Source organism: Myxine glutinosa, chromosome 3 (genome assembly GCF_964187855.1).
Source record: "Myxine glutinosa chromosome 3, kmMyxGlut1.1, whole genome shotgun sequence".
Classification (NCBI taxonomy): domain Eukaryota; kingdom Metazoa; phylum Chordata; class Myxini; order Myxiniformes; family Myxinidae; genus Myxine; species Myxine glutinosa.
Genome location: NC_136263.1, coordinates 89,473,216 through 89,496,218, shown reverse-complemented (window position 1 = coordinate 89,496,218; position 23,003 = coordinate 89,473,216). Strand labels below are relative to the sequence as shown.

At 40.8% G+C, this 23,003-nt stretch overlaps 1 protein-coding gene across 9 annotated transcripts in view; it reads right to left on the bottom strand.

Moving 5' to 3' along the window:
- LOC137423404 (roundabout homolog 2) overlaps positions 1 to 23,003 on the bottom strand; it is a 409,307-nt gene that overhangs the window by 87,395 nt on the left and 298,909 nt on the right. For all 9 annotated transcript variants that reach the window (XM_068110526.2, XM_068110534.2, XM_068110527.2 and 6 more), the window contains exons 13-16: positions 4,920 to 5,041; positions 2,966 to 3,197; positions 2,417 to 2,538; positions 2,012 to 2,183 (exon numbers count right to left, since the gene is read on the bottom strand). In XM_068110526.2, coding sequence (XP_067966627.1) covers positions 2,012 to 2,183; positions 2,417 to 2,538; positions 2,966 to 3,197; positions 4,920 to 5,041 — 648 coding nt within the window. The remainder of the gene's footprint in view (positions 1 to 2,011; positions 2,184 to 2,416; positions 2,539 to 2,965; positions 3,198 to 4,919; positions 5,042 to 23,003) is intronic.

The following is a 23,003-nucleotide window of genomic DNA, read 5'->3' as shown; positions in this document are numbered from 1 at the left end:
CCTTTGAATGACATTCGCTGTCTCCCTCTATGTTATTTTCGAACCAGCTGGTACACAGGCATGCCTCGGGATTTGAGACACCCTGACAACATGCCTGAACCACCACAGCCTCCAAATTCTAATTACGTTTTCAGTAGATTTCTGGTTCATTGGTCATGTGGTTCAAGCAGTAAATAAACTCCAAAATATTTTTCTTTAACAGCATTGCATGGTGGATAGCACTGATTCCTTTGCCATAGTATTGTAACATCTGCCATATTTCAGCTACAAAAGCAAAGAGTTGATAATTGCATTGGACAGCCATAGCTTCATAGAGATGTTAATGTTTATATTTTTTTCTGAAAATTTTCCATCAAGAGATCTGCTTGCTTTTGCAAAATGTGATTTTCCTTCGGCATCCATTTTTGATTCACAGAGGCCTTACCTCCAAAGTATTGAAACTCAATCGCTTTTCTGTATTCCTTTCTGTCGGTAGTACTGGTACCAGAACCAGAATTCTTGATTCCTCTTTCTACTATCACAATCTTAGACTTTTTATGCCCCTGCCCCCGAAGGTGGCCGGAGGCATTATGTTGTCCGTCCGTCCGTCCGTACGGGCTAAAACTCGTTTTTCTCAGCAACCACATGTCCGATTGAGACGAAACTTTCAGGGTAGGAGCGACACCCATGCACAATGTTTGTTTGATAATTGTGGCATCATAGGTCACGTGGTATGGCAGCCATCTTGGATTAAACGCAAAAAAAAAAAAAACATATTTCTCGGAAACTTCTGAATGGAAAAATATTGAAACTTGGCACATTGTCAAGTACTCCCAATGGGGAACAAAAGCATGATAATGCAAAAACAAAACAAAAGCATGATGACATCATCGGTAAAATGGTATACCAGCCATAAATGTTTTAATCAAATGCCTTATCCTAAAAATCTGAAATTGCATGCACATGATCTCTGACCCATTTGTGTTGAAATATTAAATTTATGACATCATATTGGCGACACATATTTGGTGGAGGCATATTAGCCACACAGTCGCATTGCTCTAGTTTGTAATATTCCTAAGACAAACGTTGGCTGCTTCTACTGTGAATTTATTTTGCCAATTTTCTGCATGCCTTGCTCGTGTCAAAGACAACAAGATGCACCTGCGAAATCTAGGTACTGATTATTTTTTTTGCCACCAATTAATTGCTTTTTCTCCACTTGTTGCTTGTCTCACTATAAACTCAATAAAAACAAAAAGGAGGTTCCACTAAAATAGACAAAAGTGGTTCTCAAAAATATCTTCTAATTGTAATAGGTACGTGGCTACAAAGATTCCCATCAACGATGAGTGGGAAGCATAATCATTAAAAGTTTCAAAAATATCATTGCAGCCATTTATAATTTTAGCCAGACTACAGTTGATAATAATATAATAGTGGTTATTACAATGACATCAAAATGTCAAGTTCTAGAAAGTTAATGAGTACTGGGGCAGTCATTGCACTGTGACAGCAGGGATAAAATAAGACATAAAATAAAAATGGATTATCGTAAGTCTGTAAGTTGTACTCAACGAGATGTTATACTGTGTAATAAAGTACTTTTTTTTAAAGTACAATGTCGAAGATTAACTACTTGCAGTTTTATAGCAAGAACCTTGCATTTAATGCACTAGAATTGAAGAAGGAAGGTTGGGAGGTCATGGGAGTCGAATGGAAGAAAGTGGGTGATGGCATGGATGCTGTGGGAGTGAGTTGGTAAGTTAGGAATGTAATTATCCTTGCAAATTAAAGAAAATAAGCATTGAAAAAAACGCATGTTCAACCAAGCAATCAAAGAAGGTATCAATTTACAGCTTGCTTGTTACCCACGGTATGTTACTGCTGGGACACCAGAAAAACAAGACTGCAAACTACTTAAAAAAAGGAGTGAGCCCAATTTGGTTTCATCAATGTGAGTGGTCTTTAAAGTTAAAATTAACAATAAAAGTGGGGCAAAATGTGTCTCACACTACCCACGTCATCTCACCTAAAACCACGTTTTGCGGTTCACTCCGTGGGCCCACACCAGTGGCTGTGGCAGCTGCCACCTGGATACGGTAGGGCACGCCAGGAACGAGGCCCGTCAGTTGCAAATAACGCGTCACTCCAGCTGCTGACTTGTTCAAATTAAACCGGGTCTCGTTTCCAAAGCACCAAACCTGCATGGTTTGTGGAGGGTTTGGGGGGTGAGGGTGGGATACATGATGTGTGATTAGAGTGGCAACTAAATCAATAAATCACTCAATAATTCCCCAATTTTTGCTTATCATTAATTCTGAATCCAGATGACAAAAACCGAAACAGGCCTGATGGAGACAATGTTAAAGCTGGGGTGAAAGGTTTGGAAGGGCAAATGATCGCCTCCGATATTATAACACTCTTTTGCCCTTGCCTTGTATTCTTGGATGACGCCGTTTTGCAGGTCAGCCGGAGGTGGGTCCCAGGTGATGGTGATGCTGCCATTGCTTCCTTGCATTGGAAGCACAGCTATTCCCTGAGGTGCAGCTTCCGGTGCTGCCAAACAGTATGAGCTTTCACATCTGAACATAAGCTACAATAAACCAAGATATTGTCAGCTTGCTTTTGAGGAAGTTGTCACAACTTCGATGAATAAATTGGAGAGACAAAATAGCAATATCTATACCTGAAATGGAAACACCGATTTGCAACATTGAAAGCAATTTCACCTATATCTGGTCAACCCTATTTCAATCCTATAATGCGTACCCTCATCTGCACCTACACAGAATTATACTGAAGTTTAATATTTTTAAATCAGATCTGAAGTTCAAGGAAGAACGTGTACTTATATTAAGCGAACAACAAGGGTATTAGTATACAGTAGACAAAGCACCATAGTGTATAGTGTTTACACCTTCGAGCACAGCATAATGAACCAAGTTCTCAAAGAATAACGCCCCTCAGGGCACCCTATTCTCACCTTCCTCTGGCATATGTACATGCTTGAGTGCACTGTCCATTCCTTGAAACTCATTGAAGAATGGTCGAACTTTGACCTCGTATTCAGTACCCTTGCGCAGATTGGGAAGAAGTGTACCCCTCTCGGCTGGAGATTCTACTTCGAGGATCTGCCAGCTGCCGACGGCCTGACCGCCGACAACCGGCCGGAATAACACCCGATAGCCCTGCACAAACTGTGACTGTCGGTCCACCTGTGGTCAATGTAATAGAAACAGTGTCAAGACAGGGAGGCCAAATAGAAATCTCAGGGTTTGGATGATGAAAACACGAGGTGTGATTGCAATGTGACAGAAAAGGCCAGCCAAAATAAATAAATAAATAAATAGATAAATGACGAAACAAGTAAAGGAGAATTAAAAGGACAACCAAAATAAAGAAATAATTTAATTAATAAAGAAATAGATAAATAACGAAATATGTAAGAAAGAATTAAGAGGACAACCAAAAAAAAAAAAAAAAATATATATATAAATAAATAAATAACGAAATAAGTAAGGAAGACTTAAAATGTATTGAAAGAGCCATAAGATCACAGGTTACTTAGGTTTTACATGGTGAATGTTCGGTTATATCAACTGTTGGTTTGATGAAGGTTCACTAACCACCGTGGGAAGCAACTGGAGGGCTAACACCCAAAACGTCATCTTTAATTTGCTTCCCCTGGCAATTAGTATGCCTTTGAAAATATTAAATTGATATGATCTATCGTTTGAATTATCCAGGGAAGCATACTGACCCTTGCTTTGACAAAGTCAAGTATTCCTTTAACTCAGAGTGGCCTGGTTTGGTAAACGTAATACGTACTGAAAATTTTGTTAAAAAAAAAAATCTAACTCATTGAATGGAATATCTTCACGTTTTGGGACCATAAATCAGTATTTGCTGAGTATGTAAGAAAATATGACAGAATTTCCATCATCCCCCACTCCCTCCACCTCTCCCACCTCCCTCCGCAGCCGGTAGGTCCCATAATACCCAATCATCCTCCATTGTCTTTCTAAATTATAATTTTTCTCAATTTGGCCTCCCCTGGTGCATGGATAATAATTAAATGCACCTTGTTTATTCCATTGCAATGTTAAAGTGGAGAGACTTGGAATTGAATCATGCAGGTGCATATAAACTCTAATTATAACCACAATCACAGGCCGATGCTCTCCTAATTTAAAATACACCAAAAAGGCTGAAAATTAAGACAAAGGTAAGTTCAGAAACACAATTTAAATAGGAATATAAAAAGAGACGACAACATTTTAATCAGCATATAGGATTGCTGAAAATGTTGAGAATAAGAGAAGCAAAGAGAACACATTTTAGCAATCCAAAACAAGAATTATGGGATATGTTATATGACTACAAAAAAAAACCAAAAAAAAAAACCACCTTTAGAGGCCATTTTTCCCCGCAAAGCGGGGGTTGGCCTTTTTCGGGAACCGTGGTTGTTGTTGTTTTTTGGTCCCCTTTTTGAAGCAATGTTTTACGGCCGGATGCCCTTCCTGACGCCAACCCTTTTTGCCGCCTTTAACGACAACCAGGGAATTACCAGTGAACTGGTACTCAATTAGCCGACCTCAGAAGGCATGACAGGCTGAGTCAACCCCCCTGGCGTTAATTCGGCGATCGACCGGGATTCGAACACAGGATCCTAGGATCCTAAGCCGGCACCCGAGCCGCTAGCCCAACACCAGGGTTTTATATGACTACAAAGCAAGCAGTTAATTGTCTCAATAGATTCCTTGTCAGTAAAAAAACAAACAACTAAAACAACTCTACAGATAAAGTGCTTAAATGATGAAGCAATAAAAGTGCACGGTCGAAGAGAAGTGTGTGAGTACAAAATCAATCAGGAAATTATGGGAGCGATCAGAGAACGGCATTGCATTCTGTGAGCAGAATATAAAAGATGGAGGTACCGTCCATGAGAGCTGTGCACTGGAGGAGCTGGCAGTGACGGGATTGTGAAGATGAATTGTGACCTCTCCGAGCTCCCTTTGCACCTGTCGGTGGTCGACACCCTGCCCAGGTGGGCTAACGTCTGCAGCAGAACAAACAACATCCACAATTGGAGCTTGTGCTCGAAGAGAATCGTTTGTGTGGTTCGAAAATCGAAAGGAATTTTGGATGCATGTCAAGAAAAGTTGACACAGTGCCAGTGATAAGTCCATCTTGGCACAAAGTGATGCTAATTATGGTTAAACCAGAAGGCAGATCTCATGTGCATTCACTGTAAACATACTGTATAATATAATGGCAATAAATACAGAGAATGTTTCCAAACATGAATACCAACCGCCTTTCGAGGCCATTTCCCCCCGCAGAGCAGGGATTGGCCTTTTTTGGGCACCGTGGTCCCCTTTTTGAAGCGATGTTTTATGGCCGGATGCCCTTCCTGCCGCCAACCCTGTTAGTCGCCTCTTGCGACACACAGGGAATTACCAGTGAACTGGTACTCAATTTCCCGACCTCCGAAGGATGTACAGGCTGAATCAACCCCCCCTGACGTTAATTCAGTGATCAACAGGGATTCTGAACCCTGGATCCTCGGATCCCAAGCCGGCACTCTAACCGCTAAGCCAACACCAGGCTATAATGAAGCCCAACATGAATGATACATACAATCTTATAATGTAAGATGATTCTGCACTGTTTTGGTGTGCGGGTTTGGTGGTTTCTCCAACGCAAAACCAAAACAACAAATTATACATCATGCTGTTGTTTTCAAAGTGGCCCTTTCCTATTTCACGTATGATACGAGCACACAGTGATGTATTTTTCCAAACGTTTAGCAGATACAGACATTTGTAACTATGTCCCCAAAAGGAAAAGGATTTTGTCAAAGTCCAGAGGCACGACACATATACGCACGCACGCGCACACACATTCATACGCATGTGCGCACACACACACAAAGGTCAAAAAATTAGGTCAAGAGATTCTGGAAGCTGAAAAGCATCGAAATTGCACCAGTGATAATTGAAGCAACATGTATGATGAACAAGAACCTCACAGATTAAAAAAACCATCCCGGGAATAATACCACAAATGAACTAGAACGGGCACTCGGTAGAGCGCATACCTTCGCCGCAGCTACTGTTCTGTACTTGGCATGGGAGTGTAGGGAACAGAACAACAAAAATACGATTTTGACCTTTTCGTGACCTTGACCTTGACCTTTGACCCGATTGCTCCCAAAATCTAATCAAATGTGTCCCGTATAATAACCAATCATCCCACCAAATTTCATGCAATTCGGTTGAATACTTTTTGAGTTATGCGAATAACATACACACACACACACACACAGACATACAAATAAATACACAGCGATCAAAACATAACCTTCCGCTTTTGCGAAGGTAATTACAACTGGAGGCAATCCGGGGCTAGGTGACGATCCTGAAAAGAGCTCTTGGAACAAAACTATGAAAAAGCTGAACAGCTTGGACCATGAACTGTGGTCCAAAGTATCCACCTCCTCTTCTTAGCGAAGAGGAGGTGGATACTTTGGGTCCTGGGAGGACTCCCTTCCACCTCCTGAAACCCGCAAATGGAGATAACAACCAATGACACACTGACACACACACACACACACACACACCCTTGAAACATGAAGTAGGGCTGCCTAAGGGGTGATGAATTTCTACCAAAACATGGCAGACTGAGGTAGATGGTTTAGCATGTAAGAAAAGACATCCGAGACGTTCGGTTCCGGGTCTCGTCCTTTTCAACAGCAACCGTAAAACCCCTCAAAACCCTTGCCGGGAAACCCCATTGGAAAATCCATCGATAAACCAAAGCTATAGCATAGTCAGTGCATTCACGTGTTATGAAACCAAGAGCAAAGTGATGCAGTTACAACGGTAGGTGCATCACCCCACCTCGGCGGCAAGATGTCTGACAGGTGTCTGGCAATGCCTTTCCTTCTCTCGAATGACTTCTGATATATGTTGCACAGGTAATTGCCATTAACATTTGTTGTTTCTTCTTTCCTGGCAGGTTCAGTATCAGAAGCTGTGTGGTCATTTCCTTTGTCGATGTCCACTCTCCTTTTGGTGAAGGCATCTTACTCCTCTCTGCACTTGGCTCTCCAGGAACCTCTTTCCTGAGCAACATGGAACCAGCTGCCTTTATGAATATTGAACCTTTTCAAGTTTTGTCTTTGTCTGTCAATATCTCAGTTTGCTTCCATGTGTCTGCGACAACCATCCATACCCGGGCTTCTTCAGAATGCAATCATTTTTGAAAGAAGCAAGATTGAATAATCGGTGATGCATACCCCAGCTAACACAACACCGTTGGGCCAACGTTGGCCCAACGGTGTTGTGTTAGCTGCGTAATGGCTGCAATCGTGTCATTTGGCGAATTTTCGATTCTTGAACCTTGTTTATGGCTAATATACTTTGGAGGCAACTGTTTTGAAAAGTCCCACTCTTCTAGGAGGTATCTCTCTTGGTGGGCCATGTTTCAGCTCAAAACAGAAGTACACCAAGCACAACAGCATGGGAAACGGATCTCTTCATTTTCAAGAAAGGTCATTGTTGCTAAGGATAGACCGTGATAAAAAGTTTGCATTGGGCTCCACACAATAGCGAGACATGGAGAATCCTTTGTTTTATATCCTCAATGATATATCGATGAGATTCATTGGTTGCCCCCGAGTTTCTAAAGTCAGTCATAATTGCCTTTATGGCTTCCTTGACCTCATATTGTACATGAGTTCCCAGCAACAAAGAAAATGCACACATATAAAACAACAAATCTACAGTATATATGAATATATAAATATGTACATACTGTATATAAGCGCGCGCGCACACACACACACACACACACACACACACACACACACACACACACACACACACACACACACACACACACACACACTCATTAACACAAACAAACATTCCTGGAGACTAATTTTGCTAAAAGCAATAAATAATGAATTAACTAAATAAATGTGATTGTCCACTTATTGAAAATTTATAGCAGACAATTTGTTTACATGAGAGTACAAAAAAACAAGTCAGGAGACGACGATGGTTCACGAGCGAGCGGTATTCAATGACAAAGGATGGACTATAACCGAAACAGGCCCGGAAATGTCAAAACGGAGGTTACTGACCTTGAAATGAGATAGAAAATAAATGATAATCAGTTATGAGGTTAGTTAGCTACACAATACCGAAACCGACAACTTTGAAACTTTGACCTTTGTGACCTTGAAATGTCAAAACGAAGGTTAATGACCTTGAAATGAGATAGAAAACAATGTATAATCAGTTACGAGGTTAGTTAGCTACACAATACCGAAAATTCGGTTCGATTCCGACAATTTTGAAACTTTGACCTTTGTGACCTTCAAAGGTCAAAGGTCGAGGATTCTGAAATTTGTTGTAAAACTTGTATTTCATGATGTATGTGATAATATAAGATCATGTATGACATTTCACCCCATCAGGAAGCGAACAATGTAATAAAACCATCAAAAATCGCCTTTGGGCTTCTTGAAAAGTGCTATACAAAATAAATGAATTATTATTAGTATTATTATTAAAAATCGACTTTTCTAAATTTCGTGACCTTGTGACCTTGACCTTGGGGCGAAAATGAAAAATCTAGCTCTGTGCGGCTAGACACATGACATTGGTTTAACCAAATACCGAAACCCCTGTCAGATTCCACCAACTCCCTCGGAGAAGATGTAGCTTGAAATCGATTACCCCCTAAAAAGACATCTTTTTCGGGCGTGGCTCCGCCCACAATGGGCGCCATACGCCCACTCTAGGCAGGACACAACTACATCATGATATCAACCTCCCACCCAAGTTTCATCAAGATCGGACGATATCGTCGGGTAGTTATGCTGCGGACAGACAGACACACAGACACACACCCATGACGAATATAGTGGTCACTCTGATAACTCGTGAACCAAAAATGTAGGACAGGACGTTAGGAGATTCCAACACACTTTTACATGAATTGCAAAGACAACGGGACACAGTGGACAAAATAACATAACTAAAGTGCTCAGATGGACAAATTAAACCTGTCCAACCAAAATGTTGTAAGGAAGGCAATTCATCAAAAAATGTCAATTATGGACAACACTTCGTCATACAGCAAGCAACATTTGGTCAGATCAACCAAGTTATAAAGTAAAAGACTGGAACATTCTCATAAATAAATCAATTTTACTGTCGATACACTAAATATAAATGATCAGGTTATAAATGATTATAATCAATGTCTTCCATTTACGAAAGTTTAGTCCTGTTGATTTCATCCATTGTTCTGACGCAGATCGATGCCATCCTTCACTGGCAAGACTCGTTCTTCATTCCACAAGGCCTTTTATTGTTTACTTCTCATCTGTGATTGACCGGGGAAGGCTTCTTACCCGGAATGCTTTGGCCGTCTGCCATCCAAAAGACCACGAGGCATGAGTGGGTAATCACTAACAGAGGGCGCTGACTTTGTATTAGCAAACCATTAGGCTGCTATTTGTACATGCACAAAAGTGCTGAAAAATCTGTTTCAGGAAATGACAAACGTTTGTTATTTAATACCAACAATCCTTCTGCAGCCCCATACGGATGCACAGCAGCAGATGCACGGCAGCAGAATGAAAGCAATTTCTTTGTGACTTCGCCGAAGATCATTCCCATGGTGCAGGCTTCTGTTACATCCTGTTTTTTTCCATGGGCTTACACACTTGGAACACATTGACAGCAGGGACTCCTGGCAAATGCAAAATATGTTTTGCAGTGCATGGAACTGTTACCCATTGTCTCTTATAACTACTGGAACTTAAAAAAGAAGAAAAAATTGTACGTTCTATTGTGGAAATGTAATTCCATCAATTACAAAGTTGCAATCCTGTTCAGCAGACTGTTCCCAATAGGCCAGGGATTTATGTATCAGCCTTTTCCTCGGTGTGATCGCATTGTGACAGCTGTAAACTATTGTGACCCCCCGATCACCATCCACAGACAATATCAATATTCGCCCGTCAAAAGTATTGAATTGTAACGAGTTTACACACTGGAAATGAAATTATTACATCCTGTGTTTACTGAACTGGGCTCGTGCGACACCTGGGGTTGAACATTGTGACACAACCGCTAGAGATTTGGTTTCATGGTGGAGATGGCAGACGGAATTTCAAAAAATAGTGTGAGGGTGAAGGGGATATGGTAGATGGAGCACACGGCGGACCGAGCTATTTTAGTGGCAAAATCCCTTGGAAGAAGATTGTCTCCCTCCACAGGTGATGGTTTCCTTGAAAAATTTACCAAAATTACAAAATTAAAAATCTGAAGTTGTTGCAGCGATAGCTCAATGCTACGTCATTTTAAAGATAGCACAACAATCAAAACCACCCTACCAGGTGGCTTCACAACCTCATTTTACTATAATTCACCAAATGTCCGTCCCTTCTGTCTGTCTGTCTGTCTGTCTGTTCGAAGGTACCGTAAAAACTGCTGAACCGATCGCAACGATATTTTGGGTGGGTAATCCTGGGATCTCAAGGAGTAAAATAGGTTAATTAGTTTTCACAATTTCAGCTTTGGTCTCGAGCATTCTCAGGTTTGGACTCCCGCATAACATTCACGTTCGCATAACGTTCATTGTCCTCATTGTGACGATGTTGCTTTCCCGGGTGCCGCGCGATCGGTGCAGCCGTTTGTGCAGCACCCGGGAAAGCAACATGTCTCCATCGATCGCTAACAGATCGCTGTCTCCATCGATCTTGCCAAGGCCATAACAGCTATCGGCTCAAAATCCTTTTAACTGTTGATTTGGTACAGTTACACGTATCGGGAATTTGGTACACGTATCGGGAGTACATACGACATAGCGATTGTGAACACGATTATCGATTACGATTCACGATCACGATCATCACGATCATAGTGTATCGATCGCGATTTGAAACACGATGGAATAATATTTACTGATATGAACAGTGATGCGGCTTTTATTGAAATTCTAAAGATTCTGTTTAGATTTTGATGATTTGCGTGTGATATTTAACGGATGTTTATATGAATCGTTTAAAATAAAAAAAACCTTCAATTTCTGATATTTTGCCTTGTCATTTGGGCCTCCCAATTGAAGCCCCGCCCATAGGACGGCGGGTACCGTTACTAGTTCTTTTTAATCTCATTATAACCCCAAGGTTAGGAACCTCCTGCTTTAGTAGGCCTCGCAGGTTTGGATGTTCATTCTGGGAAAACCATAGTTACTTCCACCACCGAAGGCAGTCGGCGGTTATGTATTCACCCCTGTTCGTATGTTTTTTCTGTTTGTGAGCAGGATATCTCAAAAAGTTATAGACGAAACTTGGGGAACAGGTTGGGTGTGTGACAAGGCCGAATTGATCAGATTTTGGTGAGGATCCTGATACTATAATTCCAAATGATTCTTCAACATCGACAGAGGACAAAAGCGATATATAGCACGATTTCTCAAAAAGTTGTGGATGGGTTATGACAAAACTATGTGGATGAGTTGGTTTGGTGACACAAGCCGATTCGATTTTGGTTCAGGTCCGAATCTAGATCCGACCTATCAGTGGGACACAAAGCATAAACTGCTCAGCCTGGTGGAGGTATGCTCTCCACCGAGTGCCGTTCTAGCTTTTTCAGTATTTTACATCTCATAGCGGGAGCCAAACAGTTCAATCTTGGTTTCATCAGACCACAGAATCTTGTTTCTCGCAGTCCGAGAGTCCTTTAGGTGCTTTTTTACAAACTCCAAGCGGGCTTTCATGTGTCTTTCACTGAGGAGAGGCTTCCGTCTGGCCACTCTGCCATAAAGCTCAGATCGGTGGAGTGTTGCAGTGATGGTTGTCCTTCTGGAAGTTTCTCCCATCTCCACACAGGATCTCTGGAGCTCAGCCAGAGTGACCATCGGGTTCCTGGTCACCTCTCTTACCAAGGCCCTTCTCCCCCGATTGCTCAGTTTGGCCGGGCGGCCAGCTCTAGGAAAAGTCCTGGTTGTTCCAAACTTCTTCCATTTAAGAATTATGGAGGCCACTGTGCTCTTGGGACCCTTCAATGCAGCAGAATTTTTTTGTAGGCTTCCCCAGATCTGTGCCTCGACACAATCCTGTCTCTGAGCTCTGCAGGCAGTTCCTTCGACCTCATGGCTTGGTTTTTGCTCTGATATGCATTGTCAGCTGTGAGACCTTATATAGACAGGTGTGTGCCTTTCCAAATCATGTCCAATCAATTGAATTTACTACAGGTGGACTCCAATCAAGGTGTAGAAACATCTCAAAGATGATCAAGAGAAATGGGAGGTACCTGAGCTAAATTTCAAGTGTCATAGCAAAGGGTATGAATACTTATGTCAATGTGATATTTCAGTTTTTTATTTTTAATAAATTTGCAAAAGTTTCTAAAATCCTGTTTTCTCTTTGTCATTATGGGGTATTGAGTGTAGATTGATGAGGGAAAAAATGAATTTAAACGATTTCAGCATAAGGCTGCAACATAACAAAATGTGAAAAAAGTGAAGGGGTCTGAATACTTTCTGAATGCACTGTATATATATATGTATATATATATATCCTTCCCAGAACTGCAATCACAAGTATTCCACTTTGCATTTGCCGAGTGGTTTGCCTTTGCTTTCCAAGTTGTCAAGGCAGAAATTTAGAATTTGTTCATGTGGCTGGCTACACCCTGCTTACTCTCCACAAATGATATCAAGTGATCTTTTACTTTTACATCCACCAATTAATACAAGCAGACAGGTCCCCCAGTACATCCGACTGCTGGCACACTTTATGATGGCAACCCTCTACCTGTGAAGCACCAGTCTGACAATTTGTAGTCGTCTTCATACTCAAACCAAGGCTAAATAGTTGCTCAAAGATAAGTGCATTTTGTCTGCCCCATCCTGTCAGATATGGTACCTTACATACAGGATTAAATGAATGCTTGCAATGTGTGAAACCATTATGCTGAATACAAAGACACTTTGGTACCTCTTCAAGTTTAAATTACAAATGCCTTAAGTCTAATCGGTATGATTATGGATTCACAGGGTGTGGGAGGTTATGCATTTTGCTGAATACCATTGTAGAGTTAGGAAATTGCATAAAACAGCACTAAATCAATTGGTTAAATGTTCATAGTCTTCACGTTTTATTGAAGTGAGCAAATAATAAAATGCTCAAGCATGCGAATTTTAAATTAACTGCAATATCCCTTGATAAACGAGGCTTTGTGAAGGCATTTGTGCCACATCCAGATATATTAGAAGCAAAATCATTTAAAATCATAGCACTAGTCAGATCTCTAAGCCACAGAGAAACAGTGAGAATGAAATTATCCCACTAGGATAACATTCTGAATTACTTTGGCACCTTTGACTGTTGCTCAGAGACAGCACTGGACAAAAGAGAAGGAAAGAAAGACATAACACCTATCCCATTGTAGGTCCCAGCTGCATGCGTCATGAAACATTGACATTGTGGAGACGTCAATCTCATAATTTCAAAAACAAGCAAATGAAGAACTAACCATTAGTAAAAGCTGCAGTGATGCCGATAATGAGGAAAAATTCCATAAGGGAGAAATATTCTTGCCTCATAGATAAGTGCTCTTCAGGGCACCACGACTCTCAACCAATGTAACTTCCTGCAACTCCGATAAGGTTTATGTGCATTAAAGGATGAATGTCTGACTTTAATATTGCAGAGGGCAGAAGTGCTTGAAAGATTAATAAATAATTTACTCAGAGTGAAGCATTTATTTCGACTTCATAAGTTCACTTTCTCCTTTCAAATGAAATTGGAATCACAATTTCAACCTTGGACATCATTCAGGTCTTCCACTGTGAATCATTGGAGAAACACCTGCCAATAATGTAGATGTTGAGCCCTCATTTTGATGGATTCGGAATTAGTCACACTTGGTAAATTAAAGATTTATACTAAAAAATGTTGTTTTTTTTAAACTCAAGACTCGGCCAAACAACTTGGTCAAGTGTGTGTAAAAAAAACATCTCCATAAGTGAGATTATTCCTCTTTAATTAACAAAATAAACATGTGTACACATATGTTATATGTCACACTGCTATGTGCATTCATATTTTGTAAGAATTTGTTTTAATGGCTCGTTGGTCTCAGAAATTAAAACATAACACTTGAGAGGAAGAACTGCTATATTTTAACACTATAATTTAGACAGGATGTGGGATGAACTCGAAGGACAAATCACAACGAAGGACAAATCACAACGAAGGATAAATCACAACAAAGGAAAAATCACAATGAAGGACAAATCACAACGAAGGACAAATCACAAGAAAGGAAAAACCACAATGAAGGACAAATCACAACGAAGGACAAATCACAACGAAGGACAAATCACAACGAAGGACCAATCACAACAAAGGAAAAATCACAACAAAGGAAAAATCACAATGAAGGACAAATCACAACAAAGGAAAAATTACAATGAAGGACAAATCACAACAAAGGAAAAATCACAATGGACAAATCACAATAAAGGAAAAATTACAATGAAGGACAAACACAACAAAGGACAAATCATAATGAAGGACAAATCACTACGAAGGAAAAATCACAAGAAAGGAAAAATCACAATGAAGGACAAATCACAACAAAGGACAAATCATAATGAATGACAAATCACTACGAAGGAAAAATCACAAGAAATGAAAAATCACAATGAAGGACAAATCACAATGAAGGACCAATCACAACGAAGGACAAATCACAACAAAGGACCAATCACAATGAAGGACCAATCACAACAAAGGAAAAATCACAACAAAGGAGAAATCACAACAAAGGAAAAATCACAACGAAGGACCAATCACAACAAAGGAAAAATCACAACAAAGGAAAAATCACAATGAAGGACAAATCACAACAAAGGAAAAATCATAATGAAGGACAAATCACTACGAAGGAAAAATCCTACAACAAAGGAAAAATCACAACATAGGAAAAATCACAACAAAGGACATATCACAACGAAGGACATATCACAACGAAGGACATATCAGAACAAAGGAGAAATCACAATGAAGGACAAATCACAACGAAGGACAAATCACAACGAAGGAGAAATCACAATGAAGGAAAAATCACAACAAAGGAAAATCACAATGAAGGACAAATCACAACAAAGGAAAATCACAATGAAGGACAAATCACAACGAAGGACATAGCACAACAAAGGAAAAATCACAATGAAGGACAAATCACAACAAAGAACAAATCACAACGAAGGACATATCACAACAAAGGAAAAATCACAATGAAGGACATATCACAACAAAGGAAAAATCACAATGAAGGACAAATCACAACGAAGGACCAATCACAACGAAGGACCAATCACAACGAAGGACATGTCACTACAAAGGAAAAATCACAATGAAGGACAAATCACAACGAAGGACAAATCACAACAAAGGAAAAATCACAATGAAGGACAAATCACAATGCAAATCACAGTTGAGCATTGCATTTCAGTTATTACATTCACTTGTGGAAAGATAATTCACAAGATTAGGCCATTGATCGAGTAACCTAAACAATAATTGCCTTTCCTGCAGACACTGAATAAAGTGTTGTTAATTACTTGGCTTAATTAAAACAATTATTGGTCAATAATGTCCTCATGAGCCCAAGAATAGTGTTCATTGTGACTTAATTAGAGGAAATTTGATTGATGTAAGGAGGATAATGTTTTTGGTTGAAGTTCAAAGGATTATGAGCATATGTAATACCAGAGGGTGGGTGTGGACTGTGGGGTGGTTGGGTGTGGGTGTGGGATGAGTGGGTGAGGTGGTTAAAATTTGACCTGCACTTTAGCTTATAAGCTAAGCTTTGATGCACACGTTCAAAAAAGACCATACTCACAGTACTTTTACAAGGTATTCTCTAGCTTTGGACAAACATTTGTCTAATCTGAGTGGAAGTTTTCATTTGACTTTGGTGTTGATTACCTCCGCTACCGAAGATGAGTGGAGGTTATGTTTTCACCTCTGTTTGTCTGTGAACAAGATATCTCAAAAGGTTGTGGACGGATTCAGACGAAATTTTGCAGAGATGTAGCGCATGTCACAAGGACGAAATGATTAGATTTTGGTGAAGATCCGGATTCGGATCCGGCTACTAGAATTTTTAAACTGATTATTCACCATTGGGAGATGCGGCCAAAAACGATACATAGTGGGATATCTCAAAAAGTTGAGGACGGATTTGGATGAAACTTGGTGGACAGGTTGGGTGTGTGACAAGGACTAATCTATTCGATTTTGGTGTAGATCTGAATATGGATTCGGATACGATAATTATTTAATTTTCAAGTGATTCTTCACCATTGAGAGATCGGGCGAAAACCGACATATAGCATGATGTTTATAAAAGTTGTGGACGAGTTATGACTAAAGTTGGTGGGTGAGTTGGATAGGTGACAAGAACAAGCCGATTATATTTTGCTTGAGTTCCGAATCCATATCCGGCCAATCAGTGGGATACAAAACATAAACTGGTGAGCCTGGCGGAGGTTTGCGCTCTACCGAGAGCCGTTCTCGTTCAGGATGTTTACATGGCCAGTGCAGGGAATCATTCCTATTCACCTTTCTATTGTCAAAATGTATTTCCTATAAGGTGTCCTTTAATATAGAGGTGCTTGACAGGCAATCATCACCATATTGTCCAGCGAATAGTCTGTAAATTTAAACATACTTGATGTTTCTGTTGACAAGATATTTCAAAATCATTCAATGTTCCACCCACCCTGTCATCTCACTGAATTCAATTGTGATTATTCAGCACATACATTAAAGCAAGAAACATATTATGATAATGTTTTTTGCTAACCAAAACAAGAAACACAAAGTCCTTCAAAAAATATTAATCGACACACATTACTCTCTCTGCCTTTAACAAACTAGTACACCTACCGGAGTACTAGTCCTACCTCCTACCGGAGTCACTACCGGGGCGGCAAGAAGGGTCATTCCTCTTTGGGGTATATAGATTACAGTCGATCTATGGTCGGGTCTCAAGAACATTGGGTGTGTTCATTTACCAAGTTTCTTGTGGAGAGATCGCCAAGTGGTTTAAGCATTCGAGCAAGCACTCCATTCAAAACCGTTAAGGAACGGCTGCCTTGGCAAGCGCTAGCAAGCTGCTTGGTAAATGAGTACACCCCGGTCTTCCTCCCTTTCAGTTTCGTATCAAACAGCAGGAGCGAGTTTCAAAAGTTTGCTATGAAAAATGCCACCGTAGCGGCAGAAAGGGCCATGTTATTAACCCAACCGTTGTGGGTTATATAGAGTACAGTAGATCTTCACTCAGTTCTGCAAGTAAACCTTACTTCACGGATGTCGGGATTCCTCCAAATTTCTTCATTTAGTGTTATAAAAGAGCATTAGCGACTGTTTAAAAAGCAAATCATACGTGTTTGTGGTTTATAATATTTTTACTTCCTGTAGAAGCCGTTGCTCCCATGGAAATGCCAATGTAACTATTAGCTATTTATACACGTTATCACTGCAGGGAAAAACGCCTTGGGGAAGTGGGACATTATTAGTATTAATATTGTTTTGTAATAACATTAACAATATGCGATTATCATTAATTTTGTTATTAAAAGCGTCTTTGGAAAAATGCCACGGTAAATCAGAATCTTCTTCTTTGGACAAACATCACAATAAAGCTAATTTAACATTTATATACACTACCGGTCAAAAGTTTTTGAACACCTCAATTTTTCCAGTTTTTATTGAAATTTATGCAGTTTAATGTCTCAATGTACTCTGAAATTAAGCATAGAACAAATAAACAATTGGAGATAAAAATAAAATCATAGAATCATTTTGTTTAACAAAATTTAATTTAAATTTTTGACTCGGCAAAGTAGCCACCTTTTGCAGATAAAACCGCTGAACACACTCGTGGCATTCTTTCTACAATGGAAATCAAATATTGTTCGGGAAGTTTTTCCCAACACTGTTGCAGAAGTTCCCACAAATGTGTTGCACTTGTAGGTTGCTTTACTTTCACCCTTCTGTCCAGTTCATCCTAAACCAGCTTGATGGGGTTTATGTCTGGAGACTATGCTGGCCATTCCATTAATTGAAGCCTACCGTCTTGTTTTTTTCCTCGAAGGTAGTTTTGACTGTGTTTAGGGTCATTATCTTGCTGTAGGATGAACCCCTGACCAACTAGGCGTATACAAGCGGGTATTGCATGGCGCTGCAAAATGCTGTGGTAGCCCTTTTGGTTCAGGGTGCCAGTCACTCTGTGCAAGTCGCCGACTCTGGATCCAGCAAAAGAGCCCCAGATCGTCACAGTTCCTCCTCCATGTTTGACAGTTGGTATCAAACACTGAGGAACCATGCTTTCGCCTACTCGACGGCGTAGAAAAACCCTGCGTGATGAACCAAAGATTTCAAATTGTGATTCATCGGTCCGTAAGACCTTCTTCCAGTATTCAGTAGTCCACTGGCGGTGCTACATGGCCCAGGCAAGCCTCTTTTTCTTATTTTGCCATCTTAGCAATGGCTTTCTTACTGCCACTCGACCTGTCAAACCTGCAGCTCGAAGTCTTCCCTTCACAGTTGAAACTGAGACTTGCTTACTTCGACCAGTGTTAAGCTGTGCTTGAAGCTGTTGTCCTGTGAGCCGCCTATCACACAAGCTGTTGACTCTTAGAAACTTGTCTTCTGATTCTGTTGTGGCTTTGGGTCTGCCAGACCTCTTCCTGTCAGAGTTTCCTCCAGTTTCCAATATATTACTTCCTGCAGTCCTTCCGAGGCTGTCATCCTTCCGAGGTTGGCAAATTGAGTACCAGTTCACTGGTAATTCCCTGTGTGTCGCAAGAGGCGACTAACAGGGTTGGCGGCAGGAAGAGCATCCGGCAATAAAACATTGCTTCAAAAAGGGTGCCACGGTGCCTGAAAAAGGCCAACCCCTGCCCTGCGGGGAAAAATGGCCTCTAAAGGTGGTTCTTCTTCTTTCTTTCTTTCTGCAGTGCAATATTGTCCAAATAATGCTTCAGAGGGTGTAGTAACAGTCTGTTCCAATACTGCTTTTATGTAGACAGGTGGTTTATAATCAAGTAATGAGCAAAGGTTGGAACACCTGTAAGAATTGTTTGCATCAGCTTTCAAGGCTTAATTTACTTACATTGCTGCAGAACATCTGTAAGTTGTTAACCCATTACTTGTTCCCTGAAGAAAGTCTTTTTTTACAATATAACTGTGTAATTTACATTATTTTCCCGTTTTTGCTAACCTAAACGTTTTTTTTTTTTTACCTCGAGCAGTTTACTGCTTACCTTTGTACCATTTTAGGTTATTCACTTGACATTAAACTGCATAAATTTCAATAAAAACTGGAAAAATTGAGGTGTTCTACAACTTTTGACCAGTAGTGTATACCTCAACATGCAACCCATTGACGGCAATGGCGAGGAAAACCCGCTCGGGGGAGAAGACCCCCTTAGGGAGGGGGTAGGGGGGGCAAATGAATGCGCTACAACCTTCATGATGTAACCCTTTGTCATCCTGTCAAGTTTGGTTGAGATTGGATTCGTAACGACGGAATTTATTGGCGTCAAAAATTCATCAGACAGACACGAAATGGCGTATTTTAGTATGATGATAAGATCCAGCTCAAGCTTCACCCTCGTTGAAGCCGTTTCCACAATACTAGATGGCAATGCAAATAGGTTGATTTTCATTCTCAAACTTAAAACTAGCAATCTGAGAAAAGTCAATGCATGGAATCCAATAACATCGTCAGACAGCGCATGTAACGTCTCGGAGTTGTAAAACAAATCTAGAAACAATCCAAATTGCAAAATACTTGTGAGATTTCTCAGGCTTATTTGAAACTGAAACCTTAACCTTTATCGTGGTGACATCACATTTACCTATTTCAAATTTTTTAAATGTAGCCCTGTTTCAAACTTTTCATGAGATAACATTTAATTCCTACGAATAAAGTGGCATTGCACTCGAGATAGAAAAAAAGCAGAACTTTAGGAGAAAACTTTGTTGGAAACACATTTGTCGACATCACCTGTGAAGCCTAATTAATTATCTATTTAAAACTTGTATCTGAAGGTCTTGACAAAATTGTAACTTTCTATGCATTTCCATTCCTGCAATAAAGAGTAAACACTATTCTTGTTCGTTTCCTTAGTGGCAATGTCATTTTTGACCTATTCTGTGAATTAATTAATTGCATATTTTTGACACTGCTATGAATGTATTTGCTAAACTTCGGCTTGCTGCGGCATTGTGTATTTATCTATCACATGTAGAGTATACAATGATTTCGTATTTCACTTCATTAATGCTGCCATTTAAATGAAGAAGAAGAACCACCTTATGGACCATTTTTCACCGCAGAGCAGGGGTTGGCCTTCTTTTGGGCACCGTGGTCCCCTCTTTGTAGCAATGTTTTTTTACGGCCGGATGCCCTTCCTGCCGCCAACCCTGTTAGTCGCCACTTGCGACACACAGGGAATTACCAGTGAACTGGTACTCAATTTGCCGACCTCGGAAGGATGACAGGCTGAGTCAACCCCCCTGGTGTTAATTCAGCGATCGACCGGGATTCGCACCCAGGATCCTTGGATCCCAAGCCGGCACCCTAACCGCTAAGCCAACACCAGGCAATGATGCCATTTAAATGTGCTTTGAAAAATAATTGTTTATTTCAGAATCTGCTGTGAATGTCTCAACATTGCCTCCTGATGTAATAAACATGTTGTCCGACAGGATGGTTCAGAGGTAGCATACCTACCTTTCGGCTCTCTAGGTTGGCTTCAATCGATTCCAGACCCGACTACAAGCTGGAGAATTAGTCCTGTTGCGAGTGTTGCATCGTGTAGCACACCGTCCCTCGGATACTGCATGCTCCTTCCACCAGCATTAGTTGTAATGGATATTGATTGCCCCATTAATTGTTGAATGAAAATTTGGTGAGTTATCACCAGTACTCCGAAAATACAAATACCTGCTAAAAGCAGCTCCAGTCAAATCCAGGAAAGACGGGTCAAAATCATTCCCTGGCTGACTCTTCAAGAAAGCGGGAACAATTGAGGTCGTTAAGTAATAGTGGTGGTTTGCAATAATTAGGATATCATTTTCTTTGTGGTGTCAGTTGTAATGTCACCTGTGAACAGTAACAAATTGTATTTTTAGACTCTTGTCTATGAATGAATGTTTCTTTGAAATTTAGGTTCATCAGATTTGTCATTGTTGTGATTCAAGGAACGTTCAAAATGTTCGAGGAGGGGCAATAATCGCAATAATCTAAGGCCCAAAAGAATCTTTATTTTTCAATATATATGCATTTCAATATACCAAAAGTATGTGGATACCCCTTCTAATTAGTGGATTCGGCTGTTTCAGCCACCCTATGACAGGTAAATATAATCAATCACACAGCCATACAATCTCCATAGACAAACATTGGCAGTAGAACGGGCCGTACTGAAGAGCTCAGTGACTTTCAACATGGCACCGTCATAGGATGCCACCTTTCCAACAAGTCAGTTCGTCTAATTTTTGCCCTGCTATAGCTGACCCAGTCAACTGTAAGTGTTGTTATTGTGAAGTGGAAATGTCTAGGAGCAACAACAGCTCAGCTGTGAAGTGGTTGGCCACACAAGCTCACAGAACGGTCCCCCCTCCCCGCCCCCCCCCCCCCCCCCGAGTGCTGAAGCACATAGCACGTAAAAATCGTCTATCCTCAGTTGCAGTACTCACTACCGAGTTCCAAACGGCCTCTGGAAGCAGCGTCAGCACAACAACTGTTTGTCTGGAGCTTCATGAAATGGGTTGTCATGGCTGAGCAGCCTCACACAAGCCGAAGATGACCATGTGCAATGCCAAGCGTCGGCTGGAGTGGTGTAATGCTCACCGCCATTGGACTCTGGAGCAGTGGAAATGCTTTCTCTGGAGTGATGAATCATGCTTCACCATCTGGCAGTCCGATGGACGAATCTGGGTTTGGCGGATGCCAGGAGAACGCCACCTACCCGAATGCATAGTGCAAACTGTAAAGTTTGGTGGAGGAGGAATAATGGTCTGAGGCGGTTTTTCATGGTTTGGGCTCGGCCCTTTAGTTCCAGTGAAGGGAAATCTTAACGCTACAGCATACAATGACATTCTAGACGATTGTGTGCTTCCAACTTTGTGGCAACTATTTGGGGAAGGCTCTTTTCTGTTTCTGTATGACAATGGCCCCATGCTTCAGAAAGTGAAGTCCATACAGGAATGGTTTGTCAAGATCAGCGTGGAAGAACTTGACTGGCCTGCACAGAGCCCTGACCTCAACCCCATCGAACACCTTTGGGATGAATTGGAACGCCGACTGCGAGCCAGGCCTCATCGCCCAACATCAGTGCCCAATCTCACTAATGCTCTTCTGGCTGAATGGAAGCAAATCCCCGAAGCAAGGTTCCAACATCTATTGGAAAGCCTTCCAGAAGAGTGGAGACTGTTATAGCAGCAAAGGGCAGACCAACTTAATATTAATGCCCATTATTTTGGAATGAGATGTTTGATGTTCGGGTGTCCACAAACTTGGTCATGTAGTGTATATATATACAGTATATGTGTATATATACTCAGAGGCAAAAGTTATTGTGACATGGAATTTTTTCATTGGTAATCTTGTGAATGAATTTTTGGATTTGAACCAGAGAAAGAGTGTGTTAAAATGGTCGAAGAAACGCAACCAAGCAGTTGTTGTTCGAATTGCACGAAATTTGCAAGAAGCATGACATATTCGAGAAAAATGGCCAGCAATGTTCACTTTAAAAGGCCAGGCAACCAGACGCTTATCATTTCCACTCAATGCAGTCTTAAGAAGTGCAGAAGTCAGAAAAACACCTCTATTCATCGTTCTGGAACAAGTTCGACATGCCACGCCTCCGGGAAAATGACAGATGGAGAGCTATCGGTATGCTTCAGT